The sequence below is a fragment of the Microtus oregoni genome, unplaced genomic scaffold, assembly GCF_018167655.1.
Source record: "Microtus oregoni isolate MIOR12 unplaced genomic scaffold, Mior012 000022F_ref0000154, whole genome shotgun sequence".
Taxonomy (NCBI): domain Eukaryota; kingdom Metazoa; phylum Chordata; class Mammalia; order Rodentia; family Cricetidae; genus Microtus; species Microtus oregoni.
This window is the reverse complement of record NW_024543081.1, coordinates 13,718,930-13,736,614: the sequence shown is the minus strand read 5'-3', so window position 1 is coordinate 13,736,614 and position 17,685 is coordinate 13,718,930. Positions and strand designations below refer to the sequence as shown.

The 17,685-nt window shown below is 41.2% G+C and overlaps 1 protein-coding gene across 2 annotated transcripts in view; it reads left to right on the top strand.

Moving 5' to 3' along the window:
* Dmc1 (DNA meiotic recombinase 1) overlaps positions 1 to 10,927 on the top strand; it is a 33,376-nt gene extending 22,449 nt beyond the window's left edge. For both annotated transcript variants that reach the window (XM_041672534.1, XM_041672533.1), the window contains 2 exons: positions 9,569 to 9,685; positions 10,858 to 10,927. In XM_041672534.1, coding sequence (XP_041528468.1) covers positions 9,569 to 9,685; positions 10,858 to 10,927 — 187 coding nt within the window. The remainder of the gene's footprint in view (positions 1 to 9,568; positions 9,686 to 10,857) is intronic.
* The last annotated feature ends 6,758 nt before the right edge of the window (positions 10,928 to 17,685 follow it).

Here is a 17,685-nt window from a genome sequence, read left to right as displayed (position 1 = left end):
GGTTTTTTGAAACAGGATTTTTCTGTGTAACTTTGGAGCCTGTCCTGGAACTCACTCTGTAGACCAGGCTGGTGTTGAACTCACTGAGATTCACCTGCCTCTGCCTTTTGAGTGCTGGAATTAAAGGCGCGCACCACCATCATCTGGCAGCATATATTCTATTTGTTGTGTGTGAACCATTTGAGAATTGTCTGGCTTTTTTTTTTCTGATTGTTGAGTATTATTTGTAGACACTGATGGTTCACCACTTAATATTTCAGCATATTTCTCCTTTATAAGCACAGAACAATTAACAGATGCTGGTTAACATCAACAGTGATGCTATCTGATATCCAAGTTTCTCTAGTTGTTCTGACAGTCTTCTTTATAATTGCTATAAAGAGGTTGTTTTAGATTCATGGTCCTCAGCTAAGGGCATGCATTTCGCATACTTACTGAGTCTCTCTAGTCTCCTTTAATCAAAATAGCTCCTCAATCTTGTTAGATTTTTTATGATACTGAGATTTGGCTTAAAATTTTTAAAAAATTGTTTTTATTTTTATGTTTTAGGTTTTGTTGGGTTGGTTGGCTTTGGTTTTTCAAGGCAGGGTTTCTCTGCATAACAACCCTGGCTGTCCTGGAATTTGTGGGTGATATTCAGATTATGTAATACCATGTTTTGCAATAAGATTTCACCATTTATTTTAGCACCTGTCAATAAATCTTGTCTAAATTAATCATTGCTTCAATGTTGCAAAACAAGGTGATTTTGCATTAAACCAAGGCACTGCTTCTATTAGGTGCATATAAAATGAAACATAGGCATAGATACTAACAGATACTTGATACATTAATGCAAATTCCCTAAGTTGTCCTGAAATGAATGCGCCTCTCTTCGGACATTTAAAATTTTATTTATTAATTCATTTTTGTTTGCTTTATATGTTTGAGTGCCTATATGTATGTATGTGCAACACATGTATGCTTGGTACCTGATAGGGCCAACAAAAGGCACCAGATTACCTGGAGTTACAGATGGTTGTGAGCCATCATGTGGGCAGTGGGAACTAAATATGGGTCCTCTGCAAGAGCAGCCAGTGCTCTTCACCACTGTTCTTTCTCCAGCCCTCTTCAGGCATTTAAAAGCTTACCTTAGCAAACTGCTGCATCTTTTGCATTTTGATCTATCTCCTGCTTTTCAATATCTTTTATGAGTATTTTCTACTTAGTTATTGGAAAAAACCAATGCGGAAAATATCAGCTATGTGAATAGTAAAAAGAAAGCTAAAATACTGTGGGAACAAAGTACAGCTTAGTGGTAGGATGTGCACTTAGCATGTGCATCCAGTCTTTCTCCCTTCCAAAATATAAAAGATTGAGAAGAAAACCAACCATTCATTAGTTCAAATATTTATTGAAAATCTACTAGGTAACAAGATTCTGAGAATTCATTAGCAAATGAAAGAGACAAAAGCCTTTGTTTCCATAAAGAAGAAAGATAAATGATATCGATTTTGCTATATAACTAAACATTTTAAAGTCTCGGTATGGCCATGTCCCACATCACATCATCTGTAGTGTAGTCCTCTAGTGTTTAAAGCAATCTTTTCTCTATGAAGTGTCTTTTCTACACAGGACATAAAGTACTTCACAAAGAGATTAATTTTAAACTAAAGAGAAATGGAAGATTTTTAAGGCTTGCTTTAAAAAGAGAAAATGACTCATTGGCTCAGAGGGAGGAAGTGGGTTGCATTCAGATAAAACAGTACAAGTTAAAGAGCACTGTTCTCTCTTCAGGTGTGGGGAGAAAACACTGAGGAGGCCCAAACTGTCACTCTAGAGTTACAAGGTAAAAGAAATCAGTGGAAATTAGGCCAGATAGAGGTTCTTTTTTCTTGTATTTGTAAAAAGTTTCAAAAAAGAGTAAAACCATCTTGAGCTTACTCCTGTAAGACAGTGAAAGAAGATTTGAGAGGTGGCATAAAGGAAATAACTGGAGGGGGAGGCAGAATGGAGAGATTTCTATGAAGAGAGCTAAGCAGAGAGCCAGCGATGATAACAAAGCCTAGTATTTTTGCAGGGTAAGTCTGCTGTGAAACATCTCTTCCACCTAGCCAAGCTGTAAGGAAACAGGCTCACTATAATTAGTATGTTCTGAAGTATATTAAATTATAACAGTACAGATTAAATACATGTCTTTGTATAAAGCACAAAGTTATCACATCTAAATGAAAAGGGGACAGTTTTAAACTAAAGGATTTCAAATGCTATTAGAAACCCTCCCATAAATAAAATATCTTGTTTCTTGGTGTTGAGGAACTCCAAGCTGCAGCTCGCCTGGAGCCTGTCAGAAATATCACTATAATTGGTATGAATCCCTGAGTACACTGACAATAATTGAGGCTTGTATCCCATGCATTATACTAGATGGCACATCGTATTAAAAAAGAACAAAATTATAGAGGCGAGGAGCGGCTGTATGATACAGCAGAGCAGCAGCTCCTAGATGAGGCTACAGCTCCAGACGTTAGCACTGAAACGACCCAGTTGATGGATCCTAGAGATAACAAGCCAGAAGGTGAGCATAAGAAGCTGCACACTGGCCGGGCCATAGTGGCACACGCCTTTAATCCCAGCACTCAGGATGCAGAGACAGGTGAATCCCTGTGAGTCTGAGGCCAACCTGGTCTACAAGAGCTAGTTCCAGGACAGCTAGGACTGTTACACAGGGAAACCCTGTCTTGAAAAACCAAAAAAAAAAAAAAAAAAAAAAAGCTGCACACCAGGACAAAGAAGCTCCAAGAGAGAGACCATGATGTCACCATGTACTATTGTGTGTCTGTTTTCCTTCCTTCCTTCCTTCTTTCCTTCCTTCCTTCCTTCCTTCCTTCCTTCCTTCCTTTATTTTCAAGACAGGGTTTCTCTCTGTAATAGTCCTGACTGTCCTAGAACTCACTTTGTAGGCCAGGCTAGCCTCTAAACTCACTGAGATCTGCCTGTCTCCACCTCCCATATTCTGGGATTAAAGGTGTGTGCCACCTTCCACCTGGCCAGCTTGCTTTTCTTATAGATCCCAAGACAACTAGCCCACCACCGGTATGTTTGTTTCTTAAACAAAAAGCCATCCAGAACATCTGCAGTCTTGTGAATGTATAACTTATTCATTAAACATGTCAACCTATGGCTTACATTGCCAGCTTAAATGAAGAAGTAATATGTTTAGAGTCACTAGCATAGTGATCTTAGGCAAAGTGTTTAGATTATTTGAACCCCATCCATTCTGTGTAAACTTAAGTAATTCTCATGTGACCCTGATGTAATTCAACTCTCTTCACCTTCTTGCAGTTTTCTATGAAGCCAGTCTCAATATGTATTTGCACCTCTCCTTATCCTTCCCCACCAAACAAAAACTCCAATTTCAAAAGATGGAAGGGTGCAGGCTTTGAATTTTTGTGTGTGCATGTTTTAGGAGCAGACAGAAAGGATGGATATATCACTTAATAATAGCAACTACTACCACTTCCTTCTTCTCCGCCTTTTTACTTTCTTTTCTTTTCTTCTTTTTGAGAAAGCCCTGGCTGTCCTGAACTTGCTATGTAGACCAGTCTGCCTGCCCCTGCTTCCTCAATGCTAGAACTAAGGCATGTCCCTCTATGCCTGGCTCACAAAACTTCTTAAACATATTCTTTTTTTTTCTATCGGTCAGGACTCAAGGACATGTGTTGAGACAGGGTCTGTCTCTATGTAACCCTGGCTGGACTAGAACTTACTATGTAGACCAGGCTGGCCTGAGGAGGCAAAGGCAGACAGATCCCTGTGTTTGAGATTAAAAACATGCCCCAATACTCCTTTTATTTTTTTATTTTTTTTATTTTATTATTATTATTATTATTATTATTATTTGGTTTTTCAAGACAGGGTTTCTCTGTAGCTTTGGAGCCTGTCCTGGAACTCCCTTGGTAGACCAGGCTGGCCTCGAACTCACAGAGATCCGCCTGCCTCTGCCTCCCGAGTGCTGGGATTACAGGCGTGCACCACCACAAACCAAGTCTTCTCTTTAAAATTCTATCTTGGATGTACTCTTTTCTTCCCATGTCTCCCTTATTTTAAAGCCTCTTCCTCACTCTGTTTTATTCAGCCTTTATCTTCTCAATGGACCCCTTCGCAGATTTTCACCTTGACCCTTCAAATCTAAAGCACCAAGAGTTCCATTGTCTGGTTTGCCCTATAGCCTGGATCTATACCCTGACAGAATTTAAGATGGTATTATGTATATTCCTAATTTTTAAAAATAGGCAGCTCAGAATATTTATTGTTCACCCAGTCATACAACTAAAACTAAGGAAGTCAGGATTTGAGCCCCATACATCTCTGACTTTGAAACTGATGCTCCTTGGGCAGAGATATGTAGTTTAGTAGAAGAGTATTGGCCTAGTGTCTTAGTTAGGGTTTCTGTTGCTGTGAAGAAACATCATGACCAAAGCAAGTTGGGGAAAAATGGGTTTATTTCTCTGACACTTCCACATCATAGTCCATCACTGAAGGAAGTCAGGACAGGGACTCAAAGAAACTGAGAAATCTGGAGACAGAAGCTGATGCAGAGGCCATGAAGGGTAGCTGCTTAGTGGTTTACTCCCTATGGCTTGTTCAGCCTGCTTTCTTTTTTGTTTGTTTGCTTGCTTGCTTGTTTTTTCATGACAAGGTTTCATCAGTAGCTTTGGAACTACTAGTTCCTGTCCTGGCACTAGCTCTTGTGGACCAGGCTGGCCTCGAACTCACAGAGATCCGCCTGCCTCTGCTTCCCGATTGCTGGGATTAAAGGCGTGTGCCACCACCATCCAACCCCAGCCTACTTTCTTATAGAACCCAAGACCACTAACCCAGGAATGGCACCACCCACAATGGGATGAGCCCTTTCCCATCAATTACTAAGAAAATGCCTTATAGACTTGCCTACAGTAAGATCTTATGGAGGCATTTTCTTAACTGAGGCTCCATTCTCTCAGATGGCTTTAGCTTGTGTCAAGTTAACATAAAAATAGCCGGCATACATAGTATGCACAAAGTTCTGGGTTCGTTCCTCACCACCACAACAAAACAACCAGAAAGAAAAGAAGTTGGTGCTTCCTAGTCGCACTGTGTTCTTCCATCCTATCTCATTTCGTCTCAGAACCATTCTTCATGACCTCTGATAATTTGGAGTAAGAAGATCAGAATGATAGAGTATGCTATGTCCTGTTCAACCAAAGTGGAAAAATCTTTCTATCCCTCCTTATTCCTAGTGTCTACCCCCACCTGCTCCCTCATTCTCCCAAGAAAAAAAGGAAAAGAGAAGGGATGAAAATGTAAAAGGCTATAGGAGGGACGTGGGAGGCTTTCTGATGCTGTTAACTTGGTCAGAAATAGATGTAAATTAAAGCCCTCTGGAAGAATGCGGGGTGCTATGCCACCTTCTTGTACATCATCTCAAGACTGTGACTGCTGCAGTAGTCAGGAAGTACAGACACTAAGAAAAGTTTCTTGGATTATGTTTCATTGAAAGATGACGGTTTAAATTGAATTGGTTATTTAAATACCTACCATTTATTGAGGTTATCTTTTTAAAATTTATTTATTATATATACAGTGCATGGATACATAATATACATATATGTACTATATGTATACCTGCAGGTCAATAGAGGGCACCAGATCTCATTATAGATGGTTGTGAGCCGCCAGGCAGTGGTGGTGCACGCCTTTAATTCTAGCACGTGGGAGGCAGAGGCAGGCGGATCTCTGTGAGTTTGAGACCAGCCTGGTCTACAAGAGCTAGTTCCAGGACAGGCTCCAAAACCATAGAGAAACCCTGTCTCGAAAAATAAAAACAAAACAAAAACAAAAACAAAAAAGATGGTTGTGAGCCACCATGTGGTTGCTGGGAATTGAACTCAGGACCTCTGGAAGAGCAGCCAGTGTGCTTAACCTCTGAGCCATCTCTCCAGCCCCTATTGAGGATATCTTATGTGATAAGTTTGCTGTCAGGGTAGAGCTTATATGTATCAATGAGTAGTCATGGTACCTAGTACACAGTAGCTCCCAATAAGTCATTCTTAGTATCTTGAGTCTTCACAATAGTCCTAAAAGGTCAGACGTCCACCTTATTCCCCATTTTATCATGAAAGAAACTGGGTAAAGTAAATAGTACATGTTTGAGTCAAGATTAGAGAAGCAGATAAATAATAGCTATAGTCACTAGGCTAACACTTTACCTGAATTGTTTCATCTTATTCTTACAGTTGTCTATCATTTGGTACCATTATTATGTCCCATGAAGAGTCAGAAACAGAATTTTCCTGAGGTCACAGAACTGACAAACCAGACTTTGAACTCACATTTAATTCATAAATCACACACACACTAGGCTGTACCTGCCAGAGGGAAAACTAGTATCTTGCCACCCCCAAAGACTTTGCAGGGATACACTTATTATTCTAGTGAAATAACCACTGTTCAGGACCCTTAGCCTTTAAGCAGAGATGTGATTGGGTCAGAAAATTCTCTCAGGGGAAACTTAAATAAAGCTAGCTCATAAGACTTGGCAAAAAGGCAGATTACTGGGCTGGAGAGATGGCTCAGTGGTTAAGAGTATTGCCTGCTCTTCCAAAGGTCTTGAGTTCAATTCCCAGCAACCACATGGTGGCTCACAACCATCTGTAATGAGGTCTGGTGCCCTCTTCTGGCCAGCAGGCATACACACAGACAGAATATTGTATACATAATAAATAAATATTTTTTAAAAAAGACAGATTACGGGCTGGAGAGATGGCTCAGTGGTTAAGAGCATTGTCTGTTCTTCCAAAGGTCCTGAGTTCAATTCCCAGCAACCACATGGTGGCTCACAACCATCTGTAAAGAGGTCTGGCGCCCTCTTCTGGCCTTCAGGCATACAGACAGACTATTGTATACATAATAAATAAATAAATTAAAAAAAAAGACAGATTACTAGTCTGATAAGAAAAATATAACTATATTTTAAGTTCATATAACCAGTGAATGTAATTTCCCTATACATAGGCCTCTAGCAGAATCCAATTTTTAATCCAAATTATAAGTAAATATTAAATCCAAGCAAAGTGAAATATATATGACTTAAAAGAATGTCTTTGATACATTGAGGACTCAGTAAATCTTGATTATTATAATTCATATTTGTGTATGTCAGAAGGGAGGTTCAATGGCACTCCTAAACTTAACATAAAAATTTTACATGTGTGTGTATATGTGTTCATTTTGCTAGATAGGATTCTGTATTTTTCATTAAATTGTCAAAGTGTTGGTGACTTTCATAATAAATGTTAAGGGCTACAAATTCCATACACAAATGTACACAGAATTGCTGATAAAGCAAACAAAATTTAAATTGCCTTAAAATTCAAAGTTAAGACTGATATTATTTCATAGTCTATTTTGATTAAATACAATCTCAAGGTTTGAATCATTTTGATAACTTTTTTGTAGCTATAATAGTGTTTTTATATGTTTTCACAGACTTTTTGAACAGCCTGTAGTAATCCCTCCATATAGCTCATCTGCCTGTGGTGATGACATTGTTAATACTCAACCTTTACACCTGGAACTATCAAGGACAGGCAATGGGACCTCTTCTCCCTTGTGCAGGGGATCACATTAGGAATAGCAAACAGTAATTTGCTAAGAAAAAATGTTGACTATTTATCTAGAAGCTCCACTTTGCTGTTTGTAGACAGATTTCCAGAACAGCCAGTGGGGGGGGGGGTTTACTTCAACTGGAAGAGCTGAAAAGCTGTCTCTTTTATATTTGCCTTTCTTTTTAAATTTTATTTTATCTTTGAGACGGGGTCTCACTATGTAACCCTGGCTAGCCTGGAACTCTCTATGTAGAGCAGCCTGACTTTGAACTCATAGAGATCCACCTGCCTCTGCCACTAGAGTTATGGGATTAAAGGTGTGTGTCACTATGCCCAGCTTTATATTTGCATTTCTTTTAGAATCTGTTTCAAACAGTCCTTGGTGTATAGTTTCTTTGAAGAAAGGTTACAAGCCTGTGTCCAGAAAGACCTAGACAAAGGAGAGCTAAAGTATCTTCAGTGTTCTTTGCAGTGTTCATGAAAGACTGTCATATGACACACTTACTTAGACATCAGATGAATAGGGATTATTTAAAGTAACAGTGAAGGATTCTTTCTCTTTGTGATGCTGGGATGCTTTGCACATGCTGGGCAAGCACTCTATTCCTGAGCTACACCCCAGACCACAAGTATGCTCTAATAGGAAAATACACAGCATGGCAGGAGACCACAGAGCTGCAGGTCCCTAGTAGGAGGCACCTATGGGATGAGTAGGATCTACTTGACTAAACTCATAAGGGAAAGGGCTTTCATTTCAGAAGTAAAGTTTTATGCAAAGGCATCAAGGCATAAGAGGACTTGCTTGAACAAGAAAAAAAATGTGGATGAAGGAGAAAATGAGTACAACTCTAGTTAAGTTTGTTAGGTTTCCGTTACTATAGTAAATAACTGAAACGACTGGTATGAGTTCACACACATAGACATATATACATTAAAACAAATCTTTACAAAAAAAATTAGCTGCGTGGTGGCGGCACACGCCTTTAATCCCAGCACTTGGGAGGCAGAGGCAGAAGGCTCTCTGAGTTTAAGAGCAGCCTGGTCTATAGAGTTGAGTTCTAGGACAGCCAGAGCTAGATACAGAAACCCAATCTATATATAGCAATTAGAATTACTTTCTACTCTTCTAGGGGACCTGAGTTCCATTCTTTTGTTTTGTTTTGTTTTTTCAAGACAGGGTTTCTCTGTAACTTTGGATCCTGTCCTGGAACTAGCTCTTGTAGACCAGGCTAGCCTCGAACTCACAGAGATCCGCCTGCCTCTGCCTCCCGAGTGCTGGGATTAAAGGCATGCGCCACCACCGGCCGGCTCTGAGTTCCATTCTTGGCACCCACATCTGCTCACAATTACCTGTGGCATACAGATAGATAGATAGATAGACAGACAGACAGACAGACAGACAGATAATAAAAACACCAAAAAAAAAAAGAGGAACTATTTATCAGGGACTCTCAGAAGCCTAAACTAGATAGCAATGAGCTAATAGCTCTAAATGCTGTCCTCCACAGTTTACAAATAAGCCTCTCTGTTTGTTGTATGATATAGATCTGGAAGCTAGGGAGACCATTCAGGTGTAAAGTATTTGCTGTGTAAACATGAGGACCTGAATTTAATACCCAACACCCACATAAAAAGCCAGTTACATAGTGACAAAAGTTTGTAATCTCAGTGCTGGGAGGTGGAGACAAGCCAATCTCAGGCTCACTGGCCAGCCAGCCTAGCCTAATCACCAAGCCCACCAGGTTCCAGAGAGAGCCTATGTCTAAGATAAGGTAGATGGTTCCTAAGGAACACGTGAGGTTGACCTCTAAAATCCTTACACACACATACAGAATACACAGTCACTCTATCCTTCCCATTCCACTCACAGAGGCTACCTCTTCCTTGCAAATATTACTGTATAAACAAATGGAACCTGAAAAAATGTTTTATTAATTCAGCTTCCAGGCAGATCCCAAAAAACCCATTGGTGGACACATTCTGGCTCATGCTTCAACAACAAGAATAAGCTTGCGAAAGGGAAGAGGAGAATTGAGGATTGCCAAGATTTATGACAGGTATATATTTCTTTATTCTTCAGATCCTGTGCATGTGCCTTTAAACAAAATTGCTACCCCTGAAAGACTATACTTACTCCCTGGCAGATACTATTTGCTTGAGTTTCCTCCTTAAATATTATGTCACTGATCAGGAAGTACCATCTATGTACTAGGGATCTAGTCTATAGTCACATTTATCAGTCTCTGACATTCAGAGCATATAGTGAAGCAAGCAATGACATCACATTTACTTTAGTTGAAGGCTGTTAGGTTCTAGGAATTATAAGGAGGAGAGTAGCTGGGAGGAGAGATTCATTTTGCCAGTGGAAAACCCATTTCACAAGTTCCTGAGGAATACTAGATTTTATCTAATGTCCTGGAAATGCATCTATAGTCCAGCTTCAGCTCATTTCTAGACATATGGAGGACCTGAGACTTTTTTTTTCAAGACAGAGTTTCTCTGTAGCTTTGGAGCCTGTCATGGAACTAGCTCTTGTAGACCAGGCTGGCTTTGAACTCACAGAAATCTGCCTGCCTCTGCCTCCTGGTCCTGGGATGAAAGGTATGCACCACCACAGCCCAGCTCCCTATCAAAGACCTTTAAGTCACATTACTTTTCATTGATTAATGTTCAGTAGTCAATGGTATTCCACCTTCACAATTTATATTTCTGTGAACAGGTAGAATTGCACTGCTTGCAGTTAAATGACAACTCAGAATGCATAGAGCCCTTACAGAATAAGGTAACTGATGGATGTGCTAGACAACCAGATTTCCATTGCAGGTGCCCAGGACTCTCCTAGTTTATCTCAAAGCCTTTTGCAGCTCCCCCTTTGTTAGCAGAGCCTGTAGAAAGGTGCCTGCCTAAAGAGTGAGACAAGCTACATAGGATCTGCACCACAGGCCTCAAACTACCCTGAAAGAACACCCAGTTTATCCTGATTTGCCTGCCTGTTTCCAAGTTTGGGGGTAATTTTTCTTGACATTCAAAACTTTATATAGAGTTGTTTAACAAATGTTTGCGAGGGTTGATAACACTGCTAGGTAAGGTCTGTAGTCCACATTTAGCTGTACCAGCACTGCAGTGTCTCTGGAGACTCAGACTGATGGGAACGTGACGACTGTGACATGTGCACAGTATTTATAGAAAGAGAGCTTTTTATAAACTTCTGTTCCCTTGTATTCTGCAGCCCTGAGATGCCTGAAAATGAAGCCACCTTCGCAATAACTGCTGGAGGAATCGGGGATGCCAAGGAGTAGGTGGGGAATTGGTACAGATTGCTTCTTGGTGCTTATTAGGAGCTGGAGAAATGGAAAAGCAAGCAGTCTTGAATTTATATCTTGAAATAAGAGTTTGGTTTTTTTCCCCCATGTGTTATTAAAGGAAAGTCAGAAAAAGATTTAAAGCTTATATTTATCTTAAAAGTTCCAGCCTGATATGTAACCAACTAAATATACACTGTGTGTTGATTCAGAAATATGCATACATATTCTTGAATCACTTGATAGACATATGCATACATGTGACTGTTGGGTATGGGAAAAGGTACTCAGTGCCCTTCTTTCTGACTTTCAAAGTGAGCCACTGAGCAGACAGAAAGTCAAGGAGCTCAGAGGTGTCCACTCCCCCAGACTTCCCATAACAGCACCAGTGACCTATGGAACTGGATGCTGTTCCCCAAAAGGGAGATGTGCAAGGGGAATGTTTAGAGTACACCAAGGAGTTGTTTGCCTTTACACTGGCAGCTTGCACATTCATCTTTACAGCAACAGGAGAGAAACAGTAAGCCAACTTTTAAGTCATTTGATTTGTCAAGTTGAAATGACTTTTTAAAAATGCATTGTGATAACTGGGCATGGTGGTGCACACTTGTAATCTCAATATTTAGGAGGCAGCTTTAGCTACATAGTGAATTTAAGACTAGCCTGAGCTATATGACATTGAATCCAAAAAAGCATGTTTTTATATTTTGAGTAGAACATAAAAACATGTTTTAAAATTTTAGAATGATTTAAATATAAAATCTAGAACAGAGCCCTCAAAATTTGTAAAAGAACATTGGTTTCATGTGTATGTGGTTGTCAGAATAAAGTCTAGTTTTTAAAATATGAGAATATTTAGAAACTAAAATATTAATTTATAATCATTACAGATGATCTTTTCTATTGTGTTAACTTATATGAAAATCTTAAAAGTAAGGTATTTGCTACAAAAGGTTTTTGAGCCGGGCGATGGTGGCGCATGCCTATAATCCCAGCACTCGGGAGGCAGAAGCAGGCGGATCTCTGTGAGTTTGAGACCAGCCTGGTCTACAGAGCTAGTTCCAGGACAGGCTCCAAAGCCACAGAGAAACCCTGTCTCGAAAAACCAAAAAAAAAAAAAAAAGGTTTTTGATTTTCTGTTAAGTCATTTGCTGTCTGTTTCTCAGATGCTACATGCTAACAGACAAGGTGTGATTCCTGCCTCAAGGAGCAGCACACTGGGGAAGGGAATGATGCTCAGGAAAATGAGAAAGCAAATGGTGAGACCTTGAATTGACTCTTGAATGCAGTCTTTAGAATGTAGGGGAGGGAGTGTCAGACACAGACCACAAAGACCTGAGGGCTCCCTGGAGAACTAGAGGAGCCCAGCTGACTGCAGAAAGCACTCAACATCTAGGGCCTGGAGGTAGAACCCTTCTGCCTTTTTCTCCTATAAAACCAAGGAAGCAGCTCCTTTCAATAAAGCAGGAACAAAAGCATCTAGGAGCAGGTTTTCTATATAGTCTGCAAAATCATTCAAATGAATTGTTTTCTATGCAAATATTGAAGCATTGTTTTGTTCTAGGAAAAGGATTTGTTGCTAGATACGTTTAAAAAATTTTATCTGTGCATTATATTTTGGCATTTTAAAATCTTTCTGCCAGCTGGTAGTGGTGCACAGCTTTAATTCCAGCACTTGGGAGGCAGAGGTAGGCAGATCTCTGTGAGTTGGAGGCTAGCCTAATCTACAAAGTTCCAAGACAGAGCTACACAGAGAAACCCTCTCTCAAAAAAACAAAAAACCAAACCAAACCACAAAAAAAAAAAAAACTTAAATTTTTTTTTTCTAGCTCAGCAATAGGCAATAGGGTCCAAAACCAGGGTTCAGTACAAAGGCCTGCCATTCTGGGAGGAGGTCTTGTTTCAATATAGCATGCTGTTCGGATCTGAATCCTTTCTAGTTGACTATCTTGAGAGAACAGTAGCTGGGACTATGGAGATAGAAAAGAAACTTAAATTTGGGGTCAGCTTTAGAAGAACATGGTAAACTGTGAAGGTGTTTAGGCCAGCGACAGGTTCACTTTGAGCTTTTCTAAGCCAGGATTCACTTTGTCACCTGTGACCAAAGCAACTGGGCTCTGGCATTTTCTTCCAGACTGTAGAAGGAGATCTGGTCCCTGTTTTAGAGGTAGGGAGCAGTGGTGGAAACACTGAGAAAAACAATTGGTCAGTCAGCACTCCTGGTTGCAAGCTACAGAATCTCAAACTAGCATATGCATGTCAAGAAATTCATTGACTCAGGAAACTGAAAAGCTGGTGGAAGAGCTGACTTCTTCCACCAGTGGTGCAGAGATCTCAAATGTGTTTTCAGGACAAGAACCTGCTACCTCATCTGCTCTTCTGCCTTCAGGCTTCTATTGTTCTCCTACATGCTATCCCTACATAGTAGCCAAGGTGCTGCCTTGAGCTCTGGGGTGCTCTTCTATGCAGTCAGGACATATAATAGAGAAGTCACACCTCTCTTCCACCATCATCCATCCTATGAAGTGAAGACCATTTGAGATACTACCTATTCAGCTATACATTCAGAGCTTGCTATAGCAAGAAGCTTGAAGCTTCTACCACCACTGGCATGTAGTCTATTGTGGGAGTAGGATACTCAGTGGCAGTGCTAAGAGTGAGAACATGAGTTAGAGGTACCCAGATACAGTAACAGCAGGTCAGCAGCAGTGCCTATGGCTAGAGCAGGCTGTTCCTGCTGCTAGGCTGTAGGTCTCTGCCTCCTGACTGCAGCATGTCCAAACTGCATCCATTCCCAAGCTGGTGTTCTAGGTTCCTGCCAACCCAATGACCCTGGTGTCACCTGTGAAGGTCCCCTGTGCTTCAGTTAGCAGGAGTTGGAGCCTAGTATTTGCCATCTAGAGCCCCAACCATGGCCCAGGCAGGGTGACTCTGGCAGTGCTGCTTCCAGGCATTAGAAGAGGGTCAGCAAGCAGGGCTTGCCTAACATTTTCAGGTTGTGGGGGAGGTATCTCAAGATTTACTCTCCATAGTCTCCTCTGCAGCAGCAGCAATACATTAAACAGAAAGTTGTTGAAGAGACTATTATTAGTCTGTTACTTGAAGTTTTACTTGACTGAATAGAGAAAAAATTCCCAAATGATATTGTCTTTTTTTTTTTTTTTTTTTTTTTTGGTTTTTCGAGACAGGGTTTCTCTGTAACTTTGGCTAGCCTCAAACTCACAGAGATCCATCTGTCTCTGCCTCCTGAGTGCTGGGATTAAAGGCATGTGCCACCACCGCCTGGCATGATATTGTTTTATACAACATGCAGGCTTATTTCTCTCACACAGAACATTAGAACCAGTCATGGAAGCACAGACCTGTAATCCCAGCATTTGGAAAGCTGAGGCAGGATGACAAATTCCATGCTAACTTGGGCTATATTGTTAAAAAAAAAAAAAAAAATTCCAGGTGGTGGTAGTATACACCTTTAATCCCAGCACTCCAGAAAAAGGGGAAGCAGATCTCTGTGAATTCAAGGCCAACCTGGTCTACAGCATGAGTCAGGGCAGCCAGAGCTGCTGTTACACAGAGAAAACCTGTCTTGAAGAAAAAAAAAAGAGTAGCTGAAGTTAGGCATCCAGAGACTCTGTGATAGTTTCAGTTCCTCCTCAACAGCCAAACTCTGTTCTGATCATGTTGGAACTTTACCGAAGACAAATTCTGGAATTCAAATTAGGTGAAGAAAGATGGAGGAGGGTGGGGGGCAAAAGAAAGGTTTCCTTAAGCTGAGTCAGCATTTAGGAAGCAGCCCTCCCACACAGCCTGGCCCTTACATCTCATTAATCATATTTATCTGCAAAGAAGGTCAGACAATACTGCCTTTTGTCCTGGACAGCAGGAGCCCAGCTGACACACAGTAGGGTGTCCTGTTATTAAGAAGGAAAGAAACACCAGGTGTTGGACTCTAGCGTCCAAACACCGAGAAGGAGTCGCCCCCAGAGACCATCTCACATACCAAAAGCATGAGGATTTTATTAATTCTGTCATGACAGGGTCCCCCAGCATTCGGGAAGCCGAGGGACCTCGAATAGCTGGTACAGTCTACTTTTAAAGGGGCCACAGAAGCAAGTGGGGTTGTTCTTTGACTATTCTGATTGGCTTATTTGAAAGGGCTATTGCCAATAATTGACTGGAGAGCTGTTGCCAGATCAGATGAGGTAAGAGGTCATTTTGACCCCGTTTCCCAGGGGACCGAACCGAAGCATACGTATATGGGTAATTGTTCAGGAACTGAGTACGTGTGAGTGTAGCTGTTAGGTCCTTGGTTCCCAGGGGAGGAGGGGAAGCATTATGGCACAGAGGCTGAGAGGATTCAGAATTGTCAAAAATGGCTTCAGGATTGTCTTAAAGTCTTACACAGGCAGTGGTCGAGCACGCCTAAATCCCAACTCTCAGGAGGCGAGGCAGGCTTGTCTACAGAGCTAGCTCCAGGACCGGCTCCAAAGCTACAGAGAAAAAAGAAAAAAGAGACTTGTATTATTTTTTTTTCTTTAACATTTGTGTGTGTGTGTGTAAATCTGAGGACAACTTTTCTGAGTTGTTTCTGTGCTTCTGCCGTGGTCCGTCCTGGTATGAACTCTGTCAAAATGTGGTGGCAAATACTTTTATCTTCATTTAAGTCATCTTGCTGGCCCAGAGAATGGTTACTGGATAAGCATTGAGAAGCACAAATCTCCTAGTGCGTCACTGATAAATAAATTTCATTGAGTGCATAGAGCATACCTTGTGAAGTGCTTCCGACTTTGTGCTGCCTGGAAAGATTGCCTCACTTGCTTTACTGTAGAGGAGGATGGCAAAACTCTTAAGAAGGGTTTTTTGTTTTTTGGGTTTTTTGTTTTGTTTTGTTTCCCTGAGACAGTTTCTCTATGTAACAGCTCTGGCTGTCCTGGAACTTGATTTGTGACCAGGTTGCCTCTGCCTTCTGAATGCTGGGATTCAAGGTGTGCACCACAACTAATGAGGCAGTTTTTTAAAATGAGGAAGTATACCATCTTGCATAAGAAGCCCAGAAATCAAGTCAAGGGCCTGAATCCTTCTCATTATCCCTCCGTCCTTTCTGCCCCGGTTTTACTCTCTCAAATCTCCAGTCCTGATGGCTATAGCGGTTTCACCAGCACATCCTACAGTGTCTGGAGAAAGATAGGAGGGCTTTCTGTTAGAAGGGAGGAAACAGCTACTAAAGTTGCTGCTACATAACCAAAGAATGGGCTGGCTGGAGGGTCTAAGGCAGGGATGGTCGAGAGGCTGGGACCTTCTCTGTAGTGACATCATCATCTCTCAGTGATCTAACATAGTCTACTCTTGGCCAGAGCAGTAAGTACATACTTACCAAACCTCTGATGGCCTCCCAGTGGCCCAGGAAATGGTGTGGCCTCTACATAAGGGCCTGAAGTCCCAGGAGTGTGGCTCTTTGTACTAGCCAGGCCCTTTGCATTTTTCTTCCAGAGCTTCTGGCTCGAAGAGTTGCTCACACACACGTGACTGTGCACAACCCGTGATCTGACGTCCTCTTCTGGCCTTCCCAGGCACTTCACACTTGTGGCACACATACATTCATTCAGGCAAGACCTTCAAAAACATAACATAAAAATTAACCAGTCAGCCGGGCGGTGGTGGCGCACGCCTTTAATCCCAGCACTCGGGAGGCAGAGGCAGGCAGATCTCTGTGAGTTCGAGACCAGCCTGGTCTACAAGAGCTAGTTCCAGGACAGGCTCCAAAACCACAGAGAAACCCTGTCTCGAAAAACCAAAAAAAAAAAAAAAATTAACCAGTCATACTTACAGCTTATCTCTAGACTTTTTCAGTTAATAACTTTGGAGCAGAGATGTCTGTGACAGCTGTAACTAAGAAGAGTACCACATAAGTTCATGTATATTTGAAGTTCAAGGACTGGACCGTTGTCTTATTGTAGGGAGCAGTGGAAGCTCACACACACACACGATAGACTTCCCAGAGCCTCGCCTTCCTTCCATCTTACTGAGAACATGGAACTGCCACAACCTCCCTTTCAATTTTTAAATCCATCTGTGGTAATTTTGCACATTCTAGGCAAGCACTCTACCAGGACTTTGCACATGCTAGGTAAGCACTCTACCATTGAGCTACATCCTCAGCAGTGTGTGTGTGTGTGTGTGTGTGTGTGTTAGATTTTTACAATAGGTCCCATACTAACTAGCCTGGAGCTCTCTACCTTCCTGCTTTAGTCTCCCCAGTGTTGATGGAATTTTTATTCAAAGATGTTACCAACTACTTTGACTTGTTTGCTCTTCTGAGTGTCTCTGCACCTATCACTTACACTATTCATGACGAAACTCACAGTGGATAGGATAAAAGTTCTGTCTTTTGTTAAATGGAATGGTGCATTGCTGACTAATGTCCCAGTCACACCCATGTTGTGAGGGAGTTTGTATGATAGCTCAAGCTTTAAGATTAGATTCCCAGAAGCTTCCTGCTCATTCATCCTTCATAAGCTACCATTTGATGGCATCTGCTGTGGGTCACTGTTGACTTAAGAATATCCATATTCTCAACCTTTCAGATAATGAACCAGTTCATTAGAAAACCCACACAAGTCTCAAAGACAGAAAAGAGAACCACTGTGTTTCACACTTAAGTGAATTTAACAATGATGAAACTGCAGAGTTGTAGAAGCCAGATATAATGTTCATATATAATGTATTCATCTCACAGCAAAAATAGCTCAACAGTA